Source organism: Trachemys scripta, chromosome 7 (genome assembly GCF_013100865.1).
Source record: "Trachemys scripta elegans isolate TJP31775 chromosome 7, CAS_Tse_1.0, whole genome shotgun sequence".
In the NCBI taxonomy this organism is placed as follows: domain Eukaryota; kingdom Metazoa; phylum Chordata; order Testudines; family Emydidae; genus Trachemys; species Trachemys scripta.
This window is the reverse complement of record NC_048304.1, coordinates 115,075,862-115,100,708: the sequence shown is the minus strand read 5'-3', so window position 1 is coordinate 115,100,708 and position 24,847 is coordinate 115,075,862. Positions and strand designations below refer to the sequence as shown.

The 24,847-nt window shown below is 47.0% G+C and overlaps 1 protein-coding gene across 5 annotated transcripts in view; it reads left to right on the top strand.

Annotated features, from left to right (window-relative positions):
- The first annotated feature begins 2,755 nt into the window (after positions 1-2,755).
- VWA2 (von Willebrand factor A domain containing 2) overlaps positions 2,756-24,847 on the top strand; it is a 76,054-nt gene continuing 53,962 nt past the window's right edge. The window contains exons 1-2 of one of the 5 annotated variants that reach the window (XM_034777917.1): positions 2,756-2,908; positions 23,175-23,235. In XM_034777917.1, coding sequence (XP_034633808.1) covers positions 23,184-23,235 — 52 coding nt within the window. In that variant the 5' untranslated portion in view covers positions 2,756-2,908; positions 23,175-23,183. Of the gene's footprint in view, positions 3,073-17,525; positions 17,637-20,803; positions 21,833-22,493; positions 22,518-23,174; positions 23,236-24,847 lie in introns of those variants that run through there. The other 4 variants (XM_034777916.1, XM_034777921.1, XM_034777918.1 and 1 more) reach the window with 4 other exon arrangements.

Here is a 24,847-nt window from a genome sequence, read left to right as displayed (position 1 = left end):
GTCTTTCATAATAGACCTTACTTGATGTACTTTTATAATACAACCAATTGTATGCAATATTATTGTATTTGAATTCCAGACCCTCGTCTTTATAGCCCAAATAAAGTTTTTCTTTTCTGCTGGGGTGTTGACACCATGTTCTCTTCTCCCCTGATTATTAGCTTGATAGCTTTGCTTATTTTATATGTAAATGGACCTTCATTGTGTCTTCCTACTGACCAGGTTGTACAGATTAACAAATACATTTCTTTGTCTAGAGCAGACTGTGGTTATGTCTACACTACTGCGGTAAGTCGACCTACGCTACAAGTTACCGCGGGGTCTACAGCACGGGAGGTCAACAGGAGAAAATCTCCTGTTGACTTACCTTACTCTTCTCGTCGGGAGTAGAGTACAGGGGTCGACTGGAGAGAGATCTGCAGTCGATTTTGCTGGTCTTTACTAGACCCACTAAATCGACCGCCGGTGGATCGGTCTCAGAGCAGCGATCCCCGCTGTAGTGTAGACCTGCCCTGTGGTTATGCATTGCTTGCTAAACATATTAAGAACATCCATAACTCTTTGTATACACTAGTGGAGTTCCCCAGGGATCAGTTTTGGGACCAATCTTATTTAATCTTTTTATTACCGACCTTGGCGCACAAAGTGGGAATGTGCTAATAAAGTTTGCGGATGACACAAAGCTGGGAGGTATTGCCAATACCGAGGAGGACCGGGATATCATACAGGAAAATCTGGATGACCTTGTAAACTGGAGTAATAGTAATAAGATGAAATTGAATAGTGAAAAGTGCAAGGTCATGCATTTAGGGATTAATAACAAGAATTTTTGTTATAAGCTGGAGACCCATCACTTGGAAGTAACAGAGGAGGAGAGGGACCTCAGAGTATTGATTGATCACAGGATGACTGAGCTGCCAATGTGATATGGCTGTGAAAAAAGCTAATGGGGTCTTGGGATGCATCAGGTGAGGTATTTCCAGTAGAGATAAGGAGGTATTAGTACCGTTATACAAGGCACTGGTGAGACCTCATCTGGAATACTGTGTGCAGGTCTGGTCTCCCATGTTTAAGAAGGATGAATTCAAACTGGAACAGGTACAGAAAAGGGCTACTAGGATGATCTGAGGAATGGAAAACCTGTCTCATGAAAGGAGACTCAAAGGGCTTGGCCTGTTTAGCCTAACCAAAAGAAGGCTGAGGGGAGATATGATCGCTCTCTATAAATATATCAGAGGGATAAATACCAGGGAGGGAGAGGAATTATTTTAAGCTCAGTACCACTGTGGACACAAGAACAAATGGATAAAAACTGGCCATCAGGAAGTTTTAGACTTGAAATTAGATGAAGGTTTCTAACCATCAGAGGAGTGAAGTTCTGGAACAGCCTTCCAAGGGAAGCAGTGGGGGCAAAAGACATCTGGCTTCAAGACTAAGCTTGATAAGTTTATGGAGGTGATGGTATGATGGGATAGCCTAATTTTGGCAATTAATTGATCATTGACTATTAGCGGTAAATATGCTCAATGGCCTGTGATGGGATGTTAGATGGGGTGGGATCTGAGTTACTACAGAGAATTCTTTCCTGGGTGCTGGCTGGTGAGTCTTGCCCACATGCTCGGGGTTTAGCTGATCACCATATTTGGGGTTGGGAAGGAATTTTCCTCCAGGGCAGATTGGCAGGGGCCCTGGGGTTTTTTTGCCTTCCTCTGCAGTGTGGGGCACGGGTCACTGGCGGGAGGATTCTTGGCACCTTGAAGTCTTTAAACCATGATTTGAGGACTTCAGTAGCTCAGACATAGGTTAGGGGTTTGATACAGGAGTGGGTGGGTGAGATTCTGTGGCTTGCGTTGTGCAGGAGGTCAGACTAGATGATCATAATTGTCCCTTCTGACCTTAGTCTATGATTCTAGTTCTGATCAGATATGCCAAACCTGTGAAAAAGCACCACAGAAATTGGGCTTGTTTTTGGCTTAATTGGCTTGTGAGTTGCTTGTTGGCTAGTTTTTTGCTTGTAGCTTGTTTCTATTTTTTTTTATCAGCTCCCAGCAAGAGGGGTGGGACAAGCAGGGGCAAGGGGTGGGAGAGAGTCGGGATGCACAGCGGGCCCACCACAGTCCCAGACTGTGTGCTGGGAGCACCTAGTCACATAGAGTTGGGGTTCTTAGGGATTGGCTTGATTTGGCCTTGTTTTGAAATGGGATTTGCTTGATTTTTGGCTTATTGTGAAAGCCGGGGTGCTTATTTACCACATGAAAGTTGTCAACTGTGGTTCTGAGCCCTGGGCCAGTGCGACTGGAAAATACCAACTTTTACTGATATTTGATACAATCTACAATGTGGGTGCAATGGGGGCATTTAAGAAGACAACTAGTCCTTTCGGCCCCATGTCCCCTGGCCTGGGGTGCAGTTAGTTAACGTGCCTGCATTCCCCACCTTAACGCTCCCTGTGTCTCGGCTAGTGAAGCCCTGCCCTGGAGGTCATCCTCTGCATGTTCAGAGGCACCTGCATTTCAAACTAGACTGGCCCACGCCACCAGGAAGGAGAAGGCTCAGCCCTGCAGGGCAGGGAGGGATTGGTTCAGTGCTCAGGCCGTGGCCTGGTTTTGCTGACACAGGTTACAGGCTGATGGAAAAGTCTGGAGAGAGAACTTCTCCCCCCCCTTGCCCTCGCTTGACTTCACTCCGCGCAGCACCGGCCCCCTCGGCCTGCGCTGCAGCGCCCCCTGCCGCAGAGACGAGAGGAGCGCGGGGAGGGCAGCACCGCGCTTCCAAACCTGTAAGCACCGTAACCAGCAGCGGCTGCCTTCATCTCCCCCTCGCCTCGCCCGGACGGATCGCTGCCCCTTAGCTTCCCCAGGGAGCGGAGCCGCGGCAGGGGACAGCGCAGGCAAGCGAAACTGACTTGGTAAATTACAAGCGTCTGGCGTCCCCGTCCCCCCTGATCTGGGACAGAACCGGTGTCTGAGCAGAGGGACCGCCCGCTGCACCCGCTCCCCAGTGGTAAAGTTGTCGGGACGGGGAGGGCTGCAGCTGCTGCTTCCCTTCTGAGCCGTGATTGCAAAGTGGAAGGTGAGGCTGGGTTCTCCCCCCTGGCAAACAGCAGGGGCCGGGCAGGCAAAGGACCCAGGATCGGGGCGCGTGGGGACCCTGCCCGCAAGTGCTTGGAGGAGAGGGGGGGGGATTTTGTGCCGGGAGGGGGGGGTCAATGAGCGTGGCTCTGTCTAGCACGAAGGCTCTTCTCCCGACCCAGGACGGCGTGACCCGTGCAAATCCCTGTCCCCATTGTCTGTCTCGGTACCTGCCTGGTGGGAGACGTGCCAGCTTCCGGGGGCGGGGGGGGGGGCGTGCAGAAAATGGATACCTTCTCGGTAAGGTTAGCCAGGGCTTGATCCCTTCGCTTCAGTGAGCTCTGCCGCTTTGCTGGGACAGCTGCAGCCTGCTTGGTGTCCCAAGGCACCTGGAGGGTGCCAAACTAGTGAGGGTGTTAACCCCCGAGAGATGGAGGAGGGCACGGGCAGAAATGTAACCACCACCAGAAGGATAGAAGAGAGAATTTCTTCTAACTTGTGCTTTGAGTAACTCCACGCAGACATTGTGTCCTGGTGGTGGTGCAATATTGATCAGCATATTTCTAGCATGCTCCTTGTTCTGGGCGTATTGTATATATGGAAAAATACAAATTAAAGTTAGATTTCGCTCCCCTCCTTCATGGATTTCCCCCCCCCCCCCCCCCCCCACACACATTTTGGTTTCTGTTAAGCCTGGACACACCTGGAATACATAAAGCTGCAGTCAGACTGTTCTGTTCTTATCTAGCTCCGTGTTTTGTCCTGCTAGCGGGCCAGTTCAGCACCCTGCATTATTTTGGCAAAACATGTCGGTCTAAGTATATTATTGCAGAGTTTTACAAGGCTAAATAGTCGGCAACATAAGATATCGGAATCGTATCGTGCTCAAGTTTAGATGGTAAAATAATAGACCTTGTTCAGATAGAAGTGTAATAGTTAGTGGGCAATTTTTAGTAGCTCTAGTTTATAAAGTAGTTCTACAAGTCTGTATTCCCGATTGTAATTTGTCTTGGCATTGTTCACCGTCCAGATCTATTCAGCGGGTGTAAATTGGCGTAGATCCATTAAAGTTAATGGAGCTATGCTGATTTACCACAGCTAAGGATCTAGCTTGTGATTTTATTTTGACGAGACCTAGTTATAGTAACGCTTCTTTTTAATACTGTTTGTAATAAGTCTTAAAACTTTATCTACAAAACTAGTATTGAGCATGGTGATCCATAAAACACAGTATTGCAGTCTATGAACTTTGTAGTATTTTATTGTGAGGCTACATGACACTATATAGTAGTTACACTGTGCTAAACAATAATAAGGTCCCTACTCCAAAGCTTATAATCATAGAAGATCAGGGCTGGAAGAGACCTCAAGAGGTCATCTAGTCTAACCCCCAGTTCAAAACAGGACCAACCCGAACTAAATCATCCCAGCCAGGGCTTTGTCAAGCCAGGCCTTAAAAACCTGTAAGGATAGCGATTCCAACACCTCCCTAGGTAACCCATTCCAGTGCTTCACCACCCTCCTAGTGAAATAGCTTTTCCTAATGTCAAACCTAGACCTCCCCCACTGCAACTTGAGACCATTGCTTCTTGTTCGGTCATCTGCCACCACTGAGAACAGCCGAGCTCCATCCTCTTTGGAACCCCCCTTCAGGTAGTTGAAGGCTGCTATCAAATCCTCCCTCACTCTTCTTTTCTGCAGACTAAATAAGCCCAGTTCCCTCAGCCTCTCCTAGTAAGTCATGTGCCCCAGCCCCTTAATCATTTTCGTTGCCCTCCTCTGGACTCTCTCCAATTTGTCCACATCCTTTCTGTAGTGGGGGGGAGCCCAAAACTGGATGCAGTACTCCAGATGTGGCCTCACCAGTGCCGAATAGAGGGGAATAATCACTTCCCTCGGTCTTCTGGCAATGCTCCTACTAATGCAGCCCAATATGCCATTAGCTTTCTTGGCAACAAGGGCACACTATTGACTCATATCCAGCTTCTCATCCACTGTAATCCCAAGGTCCTTTTCTGCAGAACTGTTGCTTAGCCAGTCAGTCCCCAGCCTGTATCTCATCGGATTTCTTTTGGCCCAATCCTCCAATTTTTCTAGAAAAAAGAATAGGAGTACTTGTGGCACCTTGGAGACTAACAAATTTATTGTAGCATAAGCTATTGTAGCATAATTTTTCTAGGTCACTCTGGACCCTATCCCTACCCTCCAGTGTATCTACCTCTCCCCCCAGCTTAGTGTCATCCGCGAACTTGCTAAGGGTGCAATCCATCCCATCATCCAGATCATGAATGAACAAAACTGGCCCCAGAACCGACCCCCGGGGCACTCAGCTTGATACCAGCTGCCAATTAGACATCGAGCCATTGATCACTACCCGTTGAGCCCGATAAGCTAGCCAGCTTTCTATCCACCTTATAGTCCATTCATCCAATCCATACTTCTTTAACTTGTTGGCAGGAATACTGTGAGAAACAGTATCAAAAGCTTTGCTAAAGTCAAGATATATCACGTCCACCATTTTCCCCATATCCACAGAGCAAGTTATCTCATCATAGAAGGCAGTCAGGTTGGTCAGGCATGACTTGCCCTTGGTGAATCCATGTTGACTGTTCCTGATCACCTTCCTCTCCTCCAAGTGCTTCAAAATGGATTCCTTGAGGACCTGTTCCATGACTTTTCCAGGGACTGAGGTGAGGCTGACCGGTCTGTAGTTCCCCGGATTTTCCCTCTTCCCTTTGTTAAAGATGGGCACTATATTTCCCTTTTTCCAATTGTCCTGGACCTCCCCAGATCGCCACAAGTTTTCAAAGATAATGGCCAATGGCTCTGCAATCACATCAGCCAACTCCCTCAGCACCCTTGGATACAATCTTAGAAGACAAGAGTGGGAATGTTACAATATAGAACACACAGAGAGTGGTATGTGGTCTCTGTAGTTGGCAGACTTCATGGAACAAGTGGGTTGAGAACAGAATATATGTTTGCACGCCTGAATTCTAGCATGTGCAAAGTCAGTTGATGGGAGTTTAACAATGGTTTTTAAAGAGCATTTCTTAACTGTTAGAAATATAAAGTTGACTTTCAGCTCGGGCTACCTTGGTTAAGCTCCTAGTGGACTTAGCTGGAAGGAATTTCCCTTTGGGGTCATGCAGTGCCTGGACCTGCGATTTCTATTCTCTCACAGGCTACCCACTTATGTCTGTAGGCGTTCTGCATTAGCACAGACTGCAGGTTTGGATCCCTAGGGTTGATTCAGTTTACACTCCATACGAGTCCTGGCTTAAGTGTTAACATGCATCCTACATCTTTCCACAACCAGAAGCAGATCTAGTTAGCGGGTGAGGGCAGTCAGCTAGATGGTTATTGTCTGGCCACCAAGAATTTAGTAGGAATCAGAATAGCTCATCTGTACTGATCAACTGCCGGTGGCTAAACTTATTCTATGCCTCAATGTGTTATGGTGTTATAGCCCAAATATGGAGCTCTTGCCTGTGGTCATAAGGGACACATTCACCTGGAACAAATGGAAATATAGCTCCTGAAGTCTGTTTATAAAAGCATCACACCTATTTTAAACATGCTTGGCAGCTATATTTGCTTGTATCGTCGAGTGCCTATAATAGGAGTCTGGGAGCCATGATTCCTGGGTTCTGTTCTTAGCTCTGCTACAAACTCGTTTTGTGCTCTGGGGCAAGTCCCCTAGCCTGTTTGTGCTTCAGTTTCCACACATGCTAAATGGGGATAAAATACCTGTCTAAGAGCTCCATTGTGGTGGATAATGTTTGTAAAGGATTTTGAGAGCCTGGAATGAAAGGCGCTTTAGAGGGGTAGAGTTTTCTTCCTGTTTATATTGTTGAGGTTGTGGGGAGGATGACAGGTGAATAGGAGAGGTGAGCTAGAAACAATGAAAATGGCTTATTTGGGATGCTTGAGGGTTTTCTCAGAAAACCCACCTCCTCTGATTGTATTTTTGTTCCTGGTGTCTTTTCTGGAGAACAGTCCCAAATGTAAAAGTAACTATGTGCTGGCTACACATTTGACTTCTGATGTGAATGTACACATATAGCCTGCAACTGAAATGCTCCATGAGCTGAGCAAATCCCCTGTGGTCCTTTCTTGTGTCCTAGTTGTTGGATAACTTGAACAGAGCATCATCATCTGAAAGACATGGGTTAAATCAGCCTTGGCAGGGAGGTTCTCATGGGTGTGAATGGCTTACTGGCTTTTTCAGAGCACGCAGACCGACCAGCTAACCTGATGGAAATACTCATGTGTATGTTTTAAAAACAGTCTTGAGCCAAAGCCCATTGAAGCCAATGGGAAGGTTCAAGCTGATTTTAATGGGCTTTAGCTCCAGGCCCCAATCTTGCAAACACTTACACTCTATGCTTAATAGAGTGTCAGTTTGTAGGACTGGTGCCTGAAAGGAAAATCCCAGACTGGCTTCTGGCAGGGCTCACAGCTCTGCAGCAGGAGGGCGTAGACGTAACCACTCCGGCTAGGCTTCAAAAGGGAATTGGGTATCTTATGACCAATCACTACATTTTATCATATATGCCAAGATTCAGATAATCAGTCCCAGGTGTGAGGATCTAAGCTGGTTGCTAAAGGTAGCAAAAGTGGACTTCTTTCTCCACACCCTACGTACGTGGTAGAATTGACTGACTTATGGGGATTATTCTGTCTTCCTCTGGAATTTCAAAAATTGGCCTCTGGCTTAGGACAGATACCAATCTAGATGGACCACTGGACTGACCTGCCATTGCAATGATCCTGTGAGCCCTGTTCTGCCATACTTATCAACGATGTGTTTGCATTTTAAGGTATGATTGATATTGTCAGGAGCAGCATTCTAATCAATGGCAAAGGCTTTGCATTGCTCAGCAATGACTGGTCGGCTGTCTGTTGCTCCCAATGCAGGCTTTCCAGGTGTGCCGTCTTTGTCGCCTCTCAGATGGCTGCATGGCTTTCTGTGCTGTAACTGTTGCTCGTTGGCCTTTGACCTAAGTCAGCATCCTCAAGGGACCAGGTGGCCAATCAATCAAAGGTCCCTCTGACCCATTAGTGATCAGTGTTGGATGGATGTACGTGTATACCTCAGTCACATTTAAAAGAGAGCGATTGATGCATTTTTAAGAAATAAGGCAGTGTCCCATCTCCTTGCTGACACACAATGCTGCGGTGTGCTGCAAAGATGCTGTACATATAGAAGGCCTGATTCTCAACAGACTTTTACTGGGGATAGTCACTTACACCTATGCAAGATGAGTGTATATCACTAACTTTCCACACTCACCTTGCACAGGTATAGATGATTACAGAAGGTGTAGGGAAGCGGAGAATCAGGCCAGGGTGTCTCCATATACTCATTTCTTCTGTATGCTTCTTGCACATTGGTCCAGATCTTGCCTGCTTGCTCTTGCAGGAATACATTGCATATAAATAACTTTTGTGCTGAGGAACAGACCCCTAAGGATATGTCTACACTGCAGGTGGGAGGTTTGATACCCAGCGTGGGTAGACAGACTTGTGCTAGCGGGCTAAAAATAATAGTGTGGCTGTTGCAGCACTAGCAGCAACTTGGGCTAGCCACCTCAATCCAAGCCCACCCAGTCTCCTGGGTCCAAGTTTGGGTGGCCCACCCAGACCCCAGGTCTGAGATTGAACGGCTAGTCTGATCTGCCACCAATGCCGCAACGTCCACACTGATCTTTTTAGCCTGGTAGCTCGAGCTGAGCTAGCCCGAGTCTGTTGACCTGCCCTGGGAATCACAACTCCCACTCCTGTGTAGGCAACCCCTGAGATTGGAATGTCTGAAATAAAATCCCTAGTCTTGAACAACCCTTTGCAAAAAGCTAAAGGATTTTGTGCCGTGCAGAGTACACTAATTGCACTGGAATCTCTAGAAGTGTATTCTAGCCTTGGTTTAATAGCTCCTAGCAAGGTACATGACTCAGTCACGTAGATGTTTTCACAGCCTTAGAATAATTATATTGTTTGCCTAGTTTATTTCTTTCCAACTGTAGCTAGTTTAACCTAAGAGATTGAGTTCACATAAATTGCTACATCCCTCTGGTTCAGGCACTTCAACAAAACATTTATTCCTAGTATCCTGTACTTAGCTATAGATTGCTTCGGGGAGATCCTTATTGCCTGAAACGCTAAAGAAGGGCAAAGTGTTATTTTCACAGAGGAGTTAGATTGAAAACATCAACTACTCTTGCTGGAAGGTAACACTACTTTTATTCTTAGAATCCAGAATAACAACACACAAGAACCCAAAAACCAGAGAGAAACAAAGCTGGCTGCTCCCTGAAACAGATGCACTGCTTATCCCACCTTCCTCTAGGTTGGCTGGCTGCAGAGCTGATTGCTGCGAGGCCCAGATCACACTACACGCTTCCCTTCAGAGCCCCCTGCTTGCAAGCAGGACCAGGAAAGCCCCTGACAATTAGAAGTGATCACAGTTTTAACTACACCACTAATATGTGCCCAGAGAGGCCTTACATATATCGGACAGAACACAAAGTGCAGATGTTTGTGGAAACACACCTGCTGCTCAAATGGGCGAAATCAGTAGCGTGATGATGTCCACTGGAGCAAACTTTGCAGTAAGTTCTAGCACAAGCTTTTGGAGTCAAAAAAGGTCCTAAATTCAGATAGTGTTAATTGTTATAGGACCTGATCCAAAGCGCAAACAGGACCCAGCTGGGTGTAAGTATAGACCCGTTCTATGCACAGTCGTCATCATTTCACCAATAGGACTGCTTGAAAATTTTCCAGCAAAACCGTCTGCATTTTCAGTGGAAAACTGGGGTTTGGCTAAACAAAAATTAGCAGTAAATTTCTCTTTTTTTTTCTTTTCACCAAAAAAATTGAAATCAAAACTTCTTTTTTAACCAAAAAGTTGAAAATTTCCACACATGCACCCATTTTCCACCCAACTCTATTCCCCAGCCACTTAGAGCGGGCATATCTAGGGTGATGCCATGGTAGTTACTTGACAGTTTGCAACCATGCTATATAGCCGTTTCGGACAGGAAGTGAAGAATAAGCATATCCAATTGAAACTAGATCAGAGAAGCTAGAAATGATGGATCTACCAGATGTAAGCAGAGTCAGGATGAGCTCTACCCTGACATCTGGTGGTGAATTATGGCAAGTGTGAAAAAGAACTCCAGGGGTTGATCGTTTGCATAGGCACACCCACCCGCCTGGCATGAGACAACAGCAACTGATAGTGGTTACTTTGGATGGGGTGGGATCCCCAGTTTCTCTGTTATTGGGGCAGGAGGAATAAAGTGTTGTTATCCTGATTAGGTGAATCAAGGACGATGAAACTGTTTTATGACAGAGGGTCTCACCATCACCTAAGTAGCTCTCGCTAGACAAGGGACATGGGTTCCACAACCCAGTGAATTGAGAGAAGATGGGGACAGGTATTTGTACCTGATGGTATGGGCCCCCTTTGAGGGCCTGAAACACCAACTGCACCATCTCCTCTCTCCACTGTTGAATGTCAGAACTAACTATGATTCCATTAGGAGTCTAGTTACAGGTTGCTGAGCTGAATTCACTTTGGGCCAATGGTGCACCAGCACTGGGGCTCCCCTACTACGAGTTGAAATCACTAAGAGCTGAAATCACAAAAGAGCTAAAGTTACTAAGAGCTGAGATCACTGAGTGCTGTGTTAACTAGTGGGGGAGCCTGAAGCTATATTGCTAAGCGGCTGGCAGAGCAGTTTGCGGGGACGGCTGGAGGAGCAGCACAGAGCCTTGTGGGGATGGCTGGAGGGGCCCAAGGAACGGCGAGCGGAGCCGTTTGCAGGGACAGCTGGAGCGGCTCACAGGTCGGTGAGTGGAGCTGTTTGCAGGGACAGCTGGAGTGGCTCACAGGTCGGTGAGTGGAGCAGCTCGTAGAGCAGAGCAGTTCGTGGCACGGCAGGAAGTGGACTGGCTCGTGGCAAAGGCTGCGGCGGAACCCCACGGAGAGATGGCCGGTCGGCCTCGGATCACGTAAGGTGCCCCTTAACACCCTGTGTGTCCCCCTTTTACTCTGGGGCTGCACTGACCAGGGACAGAGACTTTGGGGGTTGTTGGACTTTTGGGACTTTGGGTGGTTGCTGGACCCAAGAGACTTTGGGGGTGTTGGAACTTGGGGACTCTGGGTGATTTTTGGGTTGCTGGATTCAAGAACCAAACGGAAAGGACACGGCCCAATTTGCTAGGGTGGGTCTTTTGCTCATGGTTTGTGTTATGAATCCTGTTTGTGGTGTTTTTTCCAATTTAATGCTGATGTCGTTTACCTCATGTTATTAAACATTTTCTGCTACATTCAGACTCCGTGCTTGCGAGAGGGGAAGTATTGCCTCTTAGAGGCGCCCAGGGGGTGGTATGTAATTGTCCCAGGTCACTGGGTGGGGGCTCGAGCCGGTTTTGCATTGCGTTATTGAAACGGAACCCCTAGATACAGAACCCGGCCCTTGTTGCTGCCAACTTAGATGGGCAGAATGGTTACAAATATATATATATATTAACCATTTTGAAATGTCAAAGTGACTCCTAGCAATCTTGGAGTCCTTTCCTTTCACAGAAGTGTTACTGTGACTGTTGGAGGAGAAGAATGCAGCAGAACATGTTAATCTCTTAGTTGTGTAGTTGAGGTTGTGGAGCTGCTGGCAGGTGTTTGGCATTGTGGAAAGCTGCCATGAAGGAGTGTCTGTTGGGTGGCTGTCTTTTTGAACTGAATTTCTGTTCTTCCATTGTTGCCTGTCGTGAGCAAATACATGCATTTGTGTCTTATGTCTGAGTGCTTTTGTTTCTAAGACGCTAATGTGGTATTCATCCCACCCCCAACACGCTCCCAGGAAAATAGGATCTTAAAATTTCAGGAGGGAACGTGTGTGTCTGCGGGGGAATGAATCCAGAGGAATTGAAAGGATCAGAATAAGCAGCTCTTTTGTGTCAGCCAAAAACCTAATGGAATAGAGATCGACTGTTTGGTTTTATCTTGGGAGTCAAATCTGCATTTGAAAGAAGACTTCAGTCTACAAAAAATCTGTGCTTTTGGCTGCACTGGGCTGTTGGGTTACTTCTTATTCAGGCCAAATGTTGCATTCCTTTCAAAAAGCAATGCCTGGAGTGATCCAGCCATATTATAGCCCATCCACGGAAGTCTAGTTTGGTTTGTTCATAAAATCATTTGAATAAAAACACAACATAATCTTTTTTTTTCTCTTGTTCTATAAATAGACCCAGGAGGGTTTGAGAAACCAGCCTGGTAAGCCAGCTCTTTTGGTTGGGAGCCAAGCTAAGAGTAGGTGGTAATTAATTACAGCTACTGGCTGGCACTTTCAAGTAAGCCTCTTCATGCCTCAGCACTGATTTAAGAGGCTCGGACTTAGACGTTGGGTTTGCAATAAAGCAGTGCACAGTATTAACCATTTTGCTGACATGGTCGTAATGGTGAACTTTAATGGGTATTTTATTATGGTTTCCCATAGTACCCCAGAATGACCACGCTATTTCAACAGAAAATCAGCAGTGGGTTACATGAACTGTAAGCTCTATTTTTCCCCGTCTCACAGAAACACCTGCTCAAGCTGTGTGTTCCAGGTCTGCATTTTCTCTGGGTCTTGGATCCATTTGGTTCAGCCTATTATAGACTAAGTTCAGCTCTGGTTCTAGATCAGAGGCGGGCAAACTACGGCCCGCGGGACCGTCCTGCCTGGCCCTTGAACTCCTGGCCCGGGAGGCTAGTCCATGGCCCCTCCCCCGCAACCTCAGCTTGCCGTGCCACCAGCACTCTGGGCGGTAGGGCTGCGAGCTCCTGCCGGGTGGCGTGGCTGGCTTCAGACGGGCGGCGTGGCTCAGGGGCGGATTTACCAGCAAACACAGGGTGTCCTGGCATGGGGCCCCCCAACAACAGGGGGTCCCAGGGCCGGGCATTCGGGCAGCTCAGCACCGGCGCACCTCCCGTGGGGGGGAGAGGGGCTGCACTGCGGGGGCAGGGGAGAGCAAGGAGGGAGTCTCACCTGCAGCCTCAGGGGAGCAGGCGGGAGGTGTGGGTGGCGGGAGCGAGACAAAGGCAGGCCGGAGAACTCAGGAGGAGCACCGAGCGGCCGCGCAGCCGGCCGGAGAGAAGCAGCACTTTGAAGAGAAAACCACCGCTTCTCTCCGGCTGTGCTCCTGAGTCCTCCGCCCATGTTCACAGGGCCACATTCCGAAAGGGGCTTTAGAGGGGTGGTGGTCAGGGGGTGGGGTCCTGGGGGCGGTGGTCAGAGGACAAGGAGCAGGGGCGGTTGGATGGGTCAGAGGTTCTGAGGGGGGCAGTCGGGGCGGGAAGTGGGAGGGGGCGGATAGGGGGTGGAGGCCAGGCTGTTTGGGGAGGCACAGCCTTCCCTACCCGGCCCTCCATACAGTTTTGCAACCCTGATATGGCCCTCGGGCCAAAAAGTTTGCCCATTCCTGTTCTAGATCCACTTACCCACAGTGTTGATGATTTTGGATCCAGGGTTTGGTTCTGGTTCACTTGTCATAACAAGCACATTTAGATACTGTATTTTACATGTGACAAAAGACACCTGGGGGGAAAAAGCCCTTTACAAATTCAACAGGCTGGATTTTCCAAAACATCACACACTTAATTTGTATACTTGATTCCCGTAACTGTAAGCACCAGTTTGGTATCTGTGGGCAAATGACCAGTTTTTACTTAATCCTACAGGATGCAGACATAGGATTGCAAGCGTACAGGTTTGACTGCAGGAGTGGCCAACCTGTTGCTCTGGAGCTACATGCAGCTCTTCAGAAGTTAATATGTGGTTCCTTGTAGAGGCACCAACTCCGGGGCTGGAGCTACAGGCGCCAACTTTCCAATGTGCTGGGAGGTGCTCACTGCTCAACCCCCTGCTCTGCCTCAGGTCCTGCCCCCGCTCCACCCCTTCCCGCCCCCTCCCCTGAGCCTGCCGTGCCCTACCCCCAGGCCCCTGCACACCATGAAACAGCTGATCGGGAGGTGTGGGGAGGGAGGGGGAGGTGCTGATTGGTGGGGCTGCCAGTGGGTGGGAGGCGCTGGGACCTGGCGGGGAGCGCTGATGGTGGGCTGCTGATGTATTACTCAAAAGAACAGGAGTACTTGTGGCACCTTAGAGACTAACACATTTATTTGAGCATAAGCTTTGGCAATGTACATTGGTAAATTCTGGCTCCTTCTCAGGCTCTGGTTGGCCACCCCGATACACTGTTTTTATACCAGGGAAGTAAAACTAAAGGCCTTTTGCTCCCACCCACTTCCCAAGCCAACACACCCTCTGAAGTTGTTTGATGCTAACAGGGCTGGTGCAAGGAAGTTTTGCGCCCTAGGTGAAACTTCCACCTTGCGGCCCCCCCCCCCGCCCCGTGGCAGCCCCCCCCCCCCCGAGGGAGCTGTGCGGCAGCTCCTCACCCCAGCTGACCTCTGCTCCGCCTCCTCCCCGAGCACACCACCCCCGCTCTAATTCTCCCCTCCCAGGCTTGCCGTGCCAAACAGCTGATTGGTGCCGCAAGCCTGGGAGGCGGGAGAAGTGGAGCAGTGATGGCATGCTCGGGGAGGAGGCGTAGCAGAGGTGAGCTGGGGTAGGGAGCCCTGCGGCAGCTCCCCCCCTGCCCTGAGGCACCCCCGCAGCAGCTCCCCACCCCCCCCCGGCCCGGGGAGCTGTGCGGCACCTCCCCACCCCAGCTCACCTCTGCTCCACTTCCTCCCAAGCACGCCGCCCCCGATCTGATTCTCCTCCCAGGCTTGCGGCACCAAACAGCTGATTGGTGCCGCAAGCCTGGGAGGCGGGAGAAGTGGAACGGCGACCGCCCACTTGGGGAGGAATGCTGTAAAAAAAAATTGGGGGCACCGCTTTTTGGTGCCCCCAAATCTTGGTGCCCTAGGCAACCGCCTAGTTCGCCTTAATGGTAGCACCGGCCCTGGATGCTAATCTTGGAGCTGACATTGACAAGCATTTACTGACAAACTGCTGGTGAGCCCATGAGTTGTTTTTCAAGTTCATTTTCTCCCAGCAAGAATCAGGCTGGGCACTGGAGAATTAATTCATTTAAAGTTGAGGTAAGACAGTGTCATTGAAACATTTTTGTCTGTACTCTGTACTGAAGCAACCTAGAATATCCCCTCATCCCCCGCACACCTGTCACATCTGGTAGCAAGTAGGGTCTTGTCCTAGTTTTCCATTGTTGTTAAGTCACGTATGCTTTGGAATTAACTTGTAGTAATCACGCCCTTGGGGAAGAGCAAAAACATAATCTTCCCTTCCTGGCATGTACTGGGGCTGGAAGCTACTGAGGGTCACAACAACTTCCTTGCTGAAGCAATGGTTTGTGTTTACTTTCTTTTATTTAAACATACTTTGGACTTGCTAATTTGGCAACACCACATGCGGCAGGGGAGGATTCATTACATCAGTGGCTCTCAACCTTTCCAGATGACTGTGTCCCTTTCAGGAGTCGGGTTTGTCTTGCGTACCCCCAAGTTTCGCCTCACTTAAACTACTTGCTTACAAAATCAGACCTAGAAATACAAGAGTGTCCCAGCACACTAGCTCTGAAACATTGCTTACATTCCCATTTTTACCACATAATTATAAAATAAATCAATTGGAATGTAAATATTATACTTACATTTCAGTGTATAGTCTATAGAGCAGTATAAACAAGTGCATTGTCTGTGATGAAATGTTAGTTTGCACTAACTTCACTAGTGCTTTTTATGTAGCCCTAGATCAATTCATCTAGGCAAATATCTAGATGAATTGATGTACCCCCTGGAAGACCTCTGTGTACCCTTGGTTGAGAACCACGGCATTAGACCATGTTTGTAAAGCACTCTGGCATCGTGAGCAGCACTAGAGAAATGCTGGGTATGATTAGCAGTGGGGTAGTATTAACTTTAATTCTGCAATTCCACTTTTCACTCTAGAGCCGCTCTCTCTCTCTCTCTCTCTCTCTCTCTCTCCAGAGACTCAAAAGCACTTTTGCAAACATTAACTAGGCTCACTGCTGGGGCTGGCCAAAAAAATTTGGTGGCAAGTGTCTGATTTCTGCAGAAAATCTTGCTTTTTTTTTTTTTCCTGTCAAAGATGAAAAATTTTCTTTTTTTCCCCCCGTATTTTGATTTTTTTTTTCCAAAACAACTTTTTTTTTCTGCAGCAGAAACTAAACCCTTTCCCCAACCTGCTGTACTGCCACCATGCCTGGGAGGGAAGTGTGGAGTACAGAGAGATTATCACACTGAAATGCAGACACTTCTGGGGTGGAAGCCAGACAATGTTCAAAGCACGTGCAAAGCTATATGGGAATCTGGGGCCACTGAGCCCGTCTCCAGTTGTATTTGATAGAATGTAACCATGTGAGTTTGAGTCCTGGCCTACACTACAAATTTATGTTGGTGTAACTACGTTACTCAGCTGGCCTTTGACATGCTGATCCTGAGAGTTGTCCTGACCAGATAAGGGCCAAAGAGAGGGACCCAGATGACATTGCCACCTCTGCTGGCTCCAGCTGAATCCCAAACACGACCTGGGATGAAGCGGGATCAGACTTTAACAGCAGCTCCAGCCCATCTCAGTTAGCTTCTCTTTTCTGCAAAAGGGCAGTTGGTAGCACCTGTGATACTATCTAAGAGGCTGACAAACACGGGGGCTTTTCAGCCAAAACGCTCTTCGGCCAAAGGGAAAGGGAACAAGGGGTGCTGTTAATATGAAAGCCTTATTTAATACTTTGTATGTCAAATGTTTTTCCTTCTTTTCTTCATCTTTAATAAAAGGTTACAAGGATGTTTAATGGTGTGTTTGCCAGGATTCTAAGCAAGTTGAGGTCTCTGTACACCAAATCCCGAACCTTGTTTAACACTGTTTAATTTTGGACAGTGACTGGGTTATGTTAATACCTTTAGCCCATATATTCTACAGCAGTCCATCTAGTCTCTGATCCTTCCTCTGACAGTGGCTGGTATGAGACATTCTGGGGGAAGCAACAGAGGGTCCTGTGGCACCTTTGAGACTAACAGAAGTATTGGAAACATAAACTTTCGTGGGTAAGAACCTCACTTCTTCAGATGCAAGTCTGGGGGAAGGTGTAAGAATCCTGAAGTGAGCAATTATGGAATAATCTAACCAGAGGAAAGGTTCCTTTCCTAATGCTCCTTGTCAATTAGAGGGTGCCTTATGCCCTGAGTCATGAAGGTTTATATCCCTACAAGCCTCTTGTGTATGTGTGCACATAATGTTACTATCCTATTGTGGATGTTCTCATTATCCATTTAAATGTCAAGTCCTGGTTTTTGGTTTTTACTCCTGCTAAACTCTTGGCTAGTTCTAATTTGCAGCAATCATTCTACAAGCTAATTATGTGTTTGCATTTAAACAAAGTTTCCTCACAAAAAGTTCCTCTCAGTCCGGCTCCTAAAGACCAGGTGTTCCCCTCACAGAAACGACCACCACCCTATCACTGACCAGTAGAATTGGTGATGGTGAAGCTGATTCCAAGAACATCATTTTGCTTCACAAGTCAATCCCTGCCCAGGTAGCTATTTCCTTTATCTACTCACTGATAACTGATGTATTTGACAGTTCCCAGACAGCTGTGGAGATGGTGATTGATGGGCAGACAGTCAGGATGTGGCTATCACTGCCTAGTGGAATAAGCCTACAGTAATGGTAGACCTTAGCTACCTGGTCCTCCATTAGTAACGTCCTTCAGATAAGACACTTAGTACAGCTATTAGTTGTATTGCAGTGCGCCCAGTGAGACCAGAGCCCCATTGAGCTAATTGTACAAACAGGTAGGAAGACACCATTTCTACCCCATATAGTTTCAATAAGATGGACCAAATAAGTGATAGAGGACAAAGGATGGTCTGGGGACTGGGGTGGAAGGAGATCTATCACTTAAGGTCAAAGTCCTGCATTCCCTCTGGCTCTGATAAGTAATGGGTTGAAAGCTGATGAATGGTAAAACCAATTGACATTTGACATGCCCTCTGTTTATATCTTTGTCTTCATGGGTTATATATCAGTTTGGAATCTTAACCGTTTCAACCTGCATGTGACCCCAGTAGGGTGTATACTGTACCCCCTCCCTCCCAGCTGCTAGGAAGGTAAGATCTGCCACAAAAAGGACAGTGTTTACAAAAGGAGCTAAATGTTGATGTTAGTTTGTTTACTTGAGCGAAAGCAAGTGTCCGAGTTAAAATATGTAAAGGCTTTTGCCATCCGCTCAGTCTCTGTGATTGAGCCGTTGCATTTGGATCTGAGATTTACATTCCTGCAACACTAAATGTGGTTAACTAGAAAACTACGTTAAAAAACAGTGGCAGCCTCATACCTGTGCTACCTGGGTAGATGCATTTTTATCCCTGCATGCAAGAGACCTGCTAAGTGTCCAGCAGCTGACAGGAATAGATAATTCCAATACTAGCGCTGCCAAGGGCGTGACCCTCTTTTCACTCCTTGTCCCTTTGTGATACAGTGTCACTGGGTAGCAATGCACCACATTAGGATGTTTTCCTACAATCTCCTCCCTCCCTGTTTTGCAGTGGCCAGCTGTGGGTATGCAGAAGCTGGGTGTCCATACCAAGGGCCAGAGAGAACTGCAAGGAGCCCCTCTTGTCTTGCTTTGCTCCACATACTGTGGGCAGCCTTGAATTAGAATACGTGCCTTTGCTGTCTAGAGATGGTTAGGGAGCAGCAGTACAGTCAGAACTCTTGAGAGAGTTTTCATTGTTAAAGTAGACATAGCCTGTCACTGGTTTGTAAAATTTATCAAACGTTTTGAGATCTTTGGTGAAAGGTTGAGTAGTATGAGTTTGACTAAGAAGGGGGCAGAACATCCAACCCCCCAGAAGATCCTTTGCCCTCCAATGCACCGAGTGATGACCCTTCTTCTCCACCTCGCCTCTCCTGGCCCTTGCTATTCCCATGACAATCAGTTCTAAGGAGAGAAAAAGCAACATTCCATCAGTTGCAAAGGTCTGATCTTTCTGCTGTCTCTCCCCCATTTTTGTCTTTCTGGTGTCATCTTAGCCGAGCCATTTTGTAAACATCAAGGTATGTTGCTGTTGGGTAACCCTCAGTAAAATGTTTGTGTCCTTTTCTCATCACCCACTGTATAAACACAGGCCTCTCTGTTCACTGCTGTTTGCTGCACGGTATAGTTAATCAGGACAGATCTAATTAACTGCATCGTGCCTTCTGAAACCTTTTTTTGTTTACAGGTCTGTTTAGGAATGCTATGTAATGAAGCTGTGGTCAGGTCCTGAGCATGTGGGATGTGAGAGGTTAGGGTCAGTGCTTGCCTTTGTAATGAGGTTAGTTTTTCTGGAGACTCTAAATAGTGTATGTAAAGGGTGGGTTTTGTTTTTGTATTTTACCTCCTGGCAATGAGGATAATAATCAGACCCCTTTTGTTCCTTCAGCTGTCAATTGGATGTGCTCCCACTTACAAATGTAACTCAACCTGAGGTTATGTGGGAGAACACGGAGTCTGTCATTCAAATGAGAGACAGTTCTTGCATACCTCACTTGATAAGAGAATCTCTTTTCCATGACACCCGTAGGTTGGATAATGCTAACACTTAGCATGTCTGGAATACCACTACCTTCCATCCAAGGATCTCAACATCATTGAATGTAGACTGAGGAATCTAACTGCATTGCACTCTGTATATGGGGAAATTGAGACACAGAAAGGGGCAGGGACTTAACCAAGGTCACATAGGATTTTAGGGCCAGATTGCCAAATGGATTTAGGTGCTTAAAGATGCAGCTTAGGCACCTAGTGGGATTTTCAAAAGCACCAAAGTGGATTTGGTGCCTCAGTCTGGTTTCAATGGGACTCAGGTATCTTGCCACTAAAAGTACTGCAAAGAAAAACCTGTGCTGTTGAATCTGAGCCTGGGTCAATTGACTCAGGCTTGTGTGATTGGGCTGTGAGGCTAAAACTAGTAGTGTAGATGTTCCCGCTCGGGCTGGAGCCTGGACTCTGAGACCTTCCCTGGATTTCAGAGCCCAGGCTTCATCCCGAGCAGGAACATCAACTCTGCTTTTTTTAGCCTCGTAGCTTGGGCCCTGGAAGCCTGAGTCAATTGACCCAGGCTAAGACTCAGCACCTGGGGGTTTTCTTTGCAGTGTAGACATACCTGGGTGTCATAGCTGGGAATGAACTCTGGTATCTTGGCTCCCGGCCCTCCATCTTGTACGTAAGATGAACTAGTCTCCATGTTCCGTGCCATTTGTCTTTTCTGGGACTGACACTCGCAATGCGAACCAAAGAGCATCCTCCGTGCAGTGAGAGAATTTGTCTTCAGGCCCTAGGACCTCATTTCCTTCCGTGTATCTTCTGACTAGTTTACCCTTATGTCTGAGTCCTTTGTGCTTCTGTTTTCCTCTGTGCTCCCCTCCTGAAAGTTCCCCCACCTCCAGAAGGATGATATGTTTTGGCTAAGAGATCTTCTCTCACCTGGTGCTAGAGAAGAGTTTAAATGTTACCTACTACGTATACGTTGGTTGCTACTGATGCCAAACCTGTGTGTGATCAAGGAAAGTTTATGAGTTTATCAGCGTGATTGTGCAGTCCTAACTCAGGGGCATAGTCCCACTGGACTGCAGCATTCACTTTATAACGCCCTCCCCACACACACACGTTAAGAAAAGCAGTTCGGCTTTTGGCAACGAGAACAAATCACACTCACGTTAAAGTAAGATCTGTGAATCCTGAAGTCATCCTGCTTAAAGCTGACCCTGTGTAGACCTGTTTTGAAATGGGAGTTGATCAAAGTCCTCTTGAATTTTCAGTAGGTGGCAGCAGGGTGCACCCAGCCCGTTTGTGCAAATGAGCTGATGCACTGTCGATTTGCACCGCAGCTTGCCGCGTGCTAACTGCCCGCGGAAACAAGCTCTAAGACGACAAGCCGCACATCGCAGGAAAGCCATTCGCTGTTCAGAAAACCCCCCTTCTGAGTAATGTCCAGGATTGAAATCCTCATCCCACGAAAATCAAAGGATCATCCACCCTAAAGATGGAGAATAGACTTTTCTTGTTAACTACCCCTGGAAATGCAGGATTGTTCCCTACTGTAGATTCTGAAGTGTGTTGTCTCGATCAGATTTAAATCTCGACAGCAATGGAGTTTCCACTCTTTCCCTTGAAAGGCAATTACCCACCCTAATAGACCTTACCTGTCCATTAGGAAATGTCCCTGATTCTCTTTAATTACATGTTCTACTTGGCCTTTGCCGTGAAACCCAGAGAAGGACCCATGCTGCAGCCTTCCAGGTTTGTTCTGTGCATGCCAGCGCACCCACCATTTCGTCACTGGCTTTAGAAATCAACATACAGATTTTAACTGAAAAGCCTGGACCACAGCAAAGTTGGGCACCAACCAGACCCCAAATCTGTATATTTGAAAATATCACCTGGGCTGAGGGCTTGAGGTTAGAAGAGATTTGTAAGCCCCCATAAATTCAAAAGGCAGATGAAGTGCAATGGAAAAAGAGACATGTTTAATTCTGGGGATGTTCTGCACAACCAGCAATCAGTTAACACTCTTTCTTGGCATTCAGCATCTTCAAGGGCAATTTCAGCCTGCCCCAGTATGTACAGTGCATCCGTATACATGCTTCAAGCAGGACAACCCTCCAGCGTTATTCCGAGTGGAATGCACACCTAGAAAGTAGAGACATGCCCTGGCTGAGAAATCTAGAACCTAGCCTGCTTAAAAGGTCAGTTGCTGATGTTGATAGGAATGGGCAATCCAAGTCAGCTCATAAATGCTGTATGGCAGGGATTTTCTGTATCCTTGTAACTCTGATTGCTATTATGGTAGCGCCCAAAGGTCCCACTGTGTCTGGTTTTTATCACTTTAACCAAGGGATCTTACGTTATGACTAAACAGACAGGCTTTGGAAAAAGTCTGGTCCCCTTTTTTCCTCCTCTCTTTTTGCCCAATGCATTTCTTCCTTTGCCATTTCTGTCTGAGAGCAGAAGGAGAAGGGCCAAATCCCATGACAGAGGCTTTATTTCCATCCTGAGTTTGGACCTCTCCTCCCATGATGCTCTGGCCTGTCCTGAGTCTGTCAATCCCTATGGTCTGGTGCCGTGACTGTCCACTTATTTACCTGTAACTTTTGCCTGAGGGGTGTGTGTGATCGGGTCATGTATATAACACCTAATCAGAGTGAACAGTGTGATGGCAGCAAATGTCATGTTAGGGTACGTCTACACTACCCGCCGGATCGGCGGGTAGTGGTCAATCTATCGGGGATTGATTTATTGCATCTAGTGTAGACGCGATAAATCGATCCTCGATCGCTCTGCTGTCGACTCCAGAACTCCACCACGGCAAGAAGCGGAAGCGGAGTCAACAGGGGAGCGGCAGCCGTCGATCCTGCACCGCCAGGACGCGAAGTAAGTGATTCTAAGTTGATCTAAGATACGTCGACTTCAGCTACGCTATTCTCGTAGCTGAAGTTGTGTATCTTAGATCGATTTCCCCCTTCCCCCACCCCTCCAAGTGTAGACCAGGCCTTAGTTCCATGATTGTTTTGGAACCGGTTAGTTAGGAAGGGATCGGCTAAATAGAAAGAAAAGGGAAGGGGGAAGAGGGCACCCCTGAATCCTAGTGTCCCAAGAATTGCACAGCTCTCGGTCTGGAAGGAAGGGGTGCCCCCAATGGGGCCCCATTTTCCCTTTCCCCCAGTTCAGCAGTCCCTGCTTCAGTTGTTTCTGCAGCCATTTCTACTGTCTGGAGTCTCTATTGCAGGTTACTTCAAACAGGGAAACAAACATATTTATAAGATTTTTTCCACCCTCCTTTTTCTCGCCCTCCATTTACATCTTGATCTCTTTTTTTATTCTCTCTTCTCACCAGCCCCTTTTCCTAAGTGTCTCTGTTTGTGTATTATATATATATGCATCTTTAGGGCAAATAAACTTTCTCAAGTGATGATGTTAGACAGCTGCAAAGGAATGGAATAAGTCTCCCCATTGAAAGTTATAACGTGAGAATTGTATTTTTGGGAGTTTGTGAAAATTAATGTTTGTTCCTTTCTTTTTAAATTTCAGTTTGTCACCATGAGCCTCTTACTGCCATTTGACTCCATCTGCATTTTCCTCTGTGCCCAAGGTACATTTTATTTGAACATTGTCTTTTCATACCAAAGGGGCTCAGGCTCGGATGCCCGTGTTTACTTCAGCTGTGGCAATGAGGTTGAAGTTGGGTCCTTACTCCAATGTTAAAAGGCTGTTTTTTAAAAGAATAAATACATCATCCGTGTAAATTTAAACTTTTAAGAATTTCCCCAAAATACAGGAGGTTGATTTTGACTTTTATAACAAAATATAGTAATGTTATAAGAATCCCCTGTAGAGCAATTTCCTCTCAATTTGAATAAGTAACTTGGATTTGAGGATGTGTAAAAGACGGGTGACATGTCCTGTGAGCATTGAACCTTTCTGAGGTAGCTGGGAAATACCACACCATGACCCAATTTTTTTTCCTGCATAAAATGCTGCCACATGTTACACCCCCACACACCTGCACCTTCCTTGAATAAGGACCTGGGTTTGACTGACTGTAAATGACAAAATACCCCAAATGACACCTCCTTGTAACTGTTAGGGCACGTCTTCACTACCCGCTGGATTGGCGGGTAGCGATCGATCTATTGGGGATCGATTTATCGCATTTAGTGTAGACACGATAAAATCGATCCCCGATCGCTCAGCTGTCGACTCCGGAACTCCACCGCAGTGAGAGGCGGAAGCGGAGTCGGCGGGGGAGCGGCAGCGGTCAACTCGCCGCCGTCCTCACAGCCAGGTAAATCGACCTAAAATACGCAACTTCAGCTACGCAAATAGCGTAGCTGAAGTTGCGTATCTTAGGTCGACTCCTTCCCCCCCCTCTCCACCCCCCCTAGTGTAGACCTAGCCTTAGACTACACTAAAGTACCTTGGAGATGCCATCCCCTGACCTGAAACTTTATTTTTGCTGCTGGCACATGTTACACCCCAATTACCTCTTGGGTCACCACAAGTGACATGTACTTGTACTTATCCCCATTAAACTGGTATGAAGAGACCAGTACCTGCTACTCCCCAACCCAAAGCTTCATTGCTGTGCAAAACACTCCTTTGTATTACACCCCCTGCCTTTTCCTTTTTGCAAATGGCCCTTAATTAACTACCTGGGGTTTCAGTGTATGAAGATGGCAAAGTACCTTTCAGAATACACTGTCCATATGTCCCTGCATGTGTTATGAAGAGATAAGGGCACGTCACTCCCCAATCTAAAGCTTAGCCCAGAAATTAATCCCTGACCAATGTCTCACTCACACTCTCTCACTGCTTTTTCTTTGTGAGTAAACATGTAAATAAACATGTAAAAAGCAACTAAAACCACATTTAATCATTTTGAAAGAATTACTATCTAAAGCAACAATCGCAAGTAAAGAAGATCAATAGATATCCTGGCTTTTTCTGTGACAATTTAAGCACAGGAAGGCTAAGTAAGTAGATCAGATTTTATTTTCAGGGTAAACATATTTGTTATGAGTAGTCCAACCAGCTGGTTAATCTAGTCTTGCTGTGAGAGCCAGACAAGAACAATGTGACTTGCCAAATGTTCCTTTTGAAGAACATCTTGTCTGTGGCTGGAATATCTCCACTTCCTTTTCTTTGGAATTGCCAAATAGCATCACAGAAACTCCAGCTCTGAGTGTTTTCAAGTTTGTAGAAAT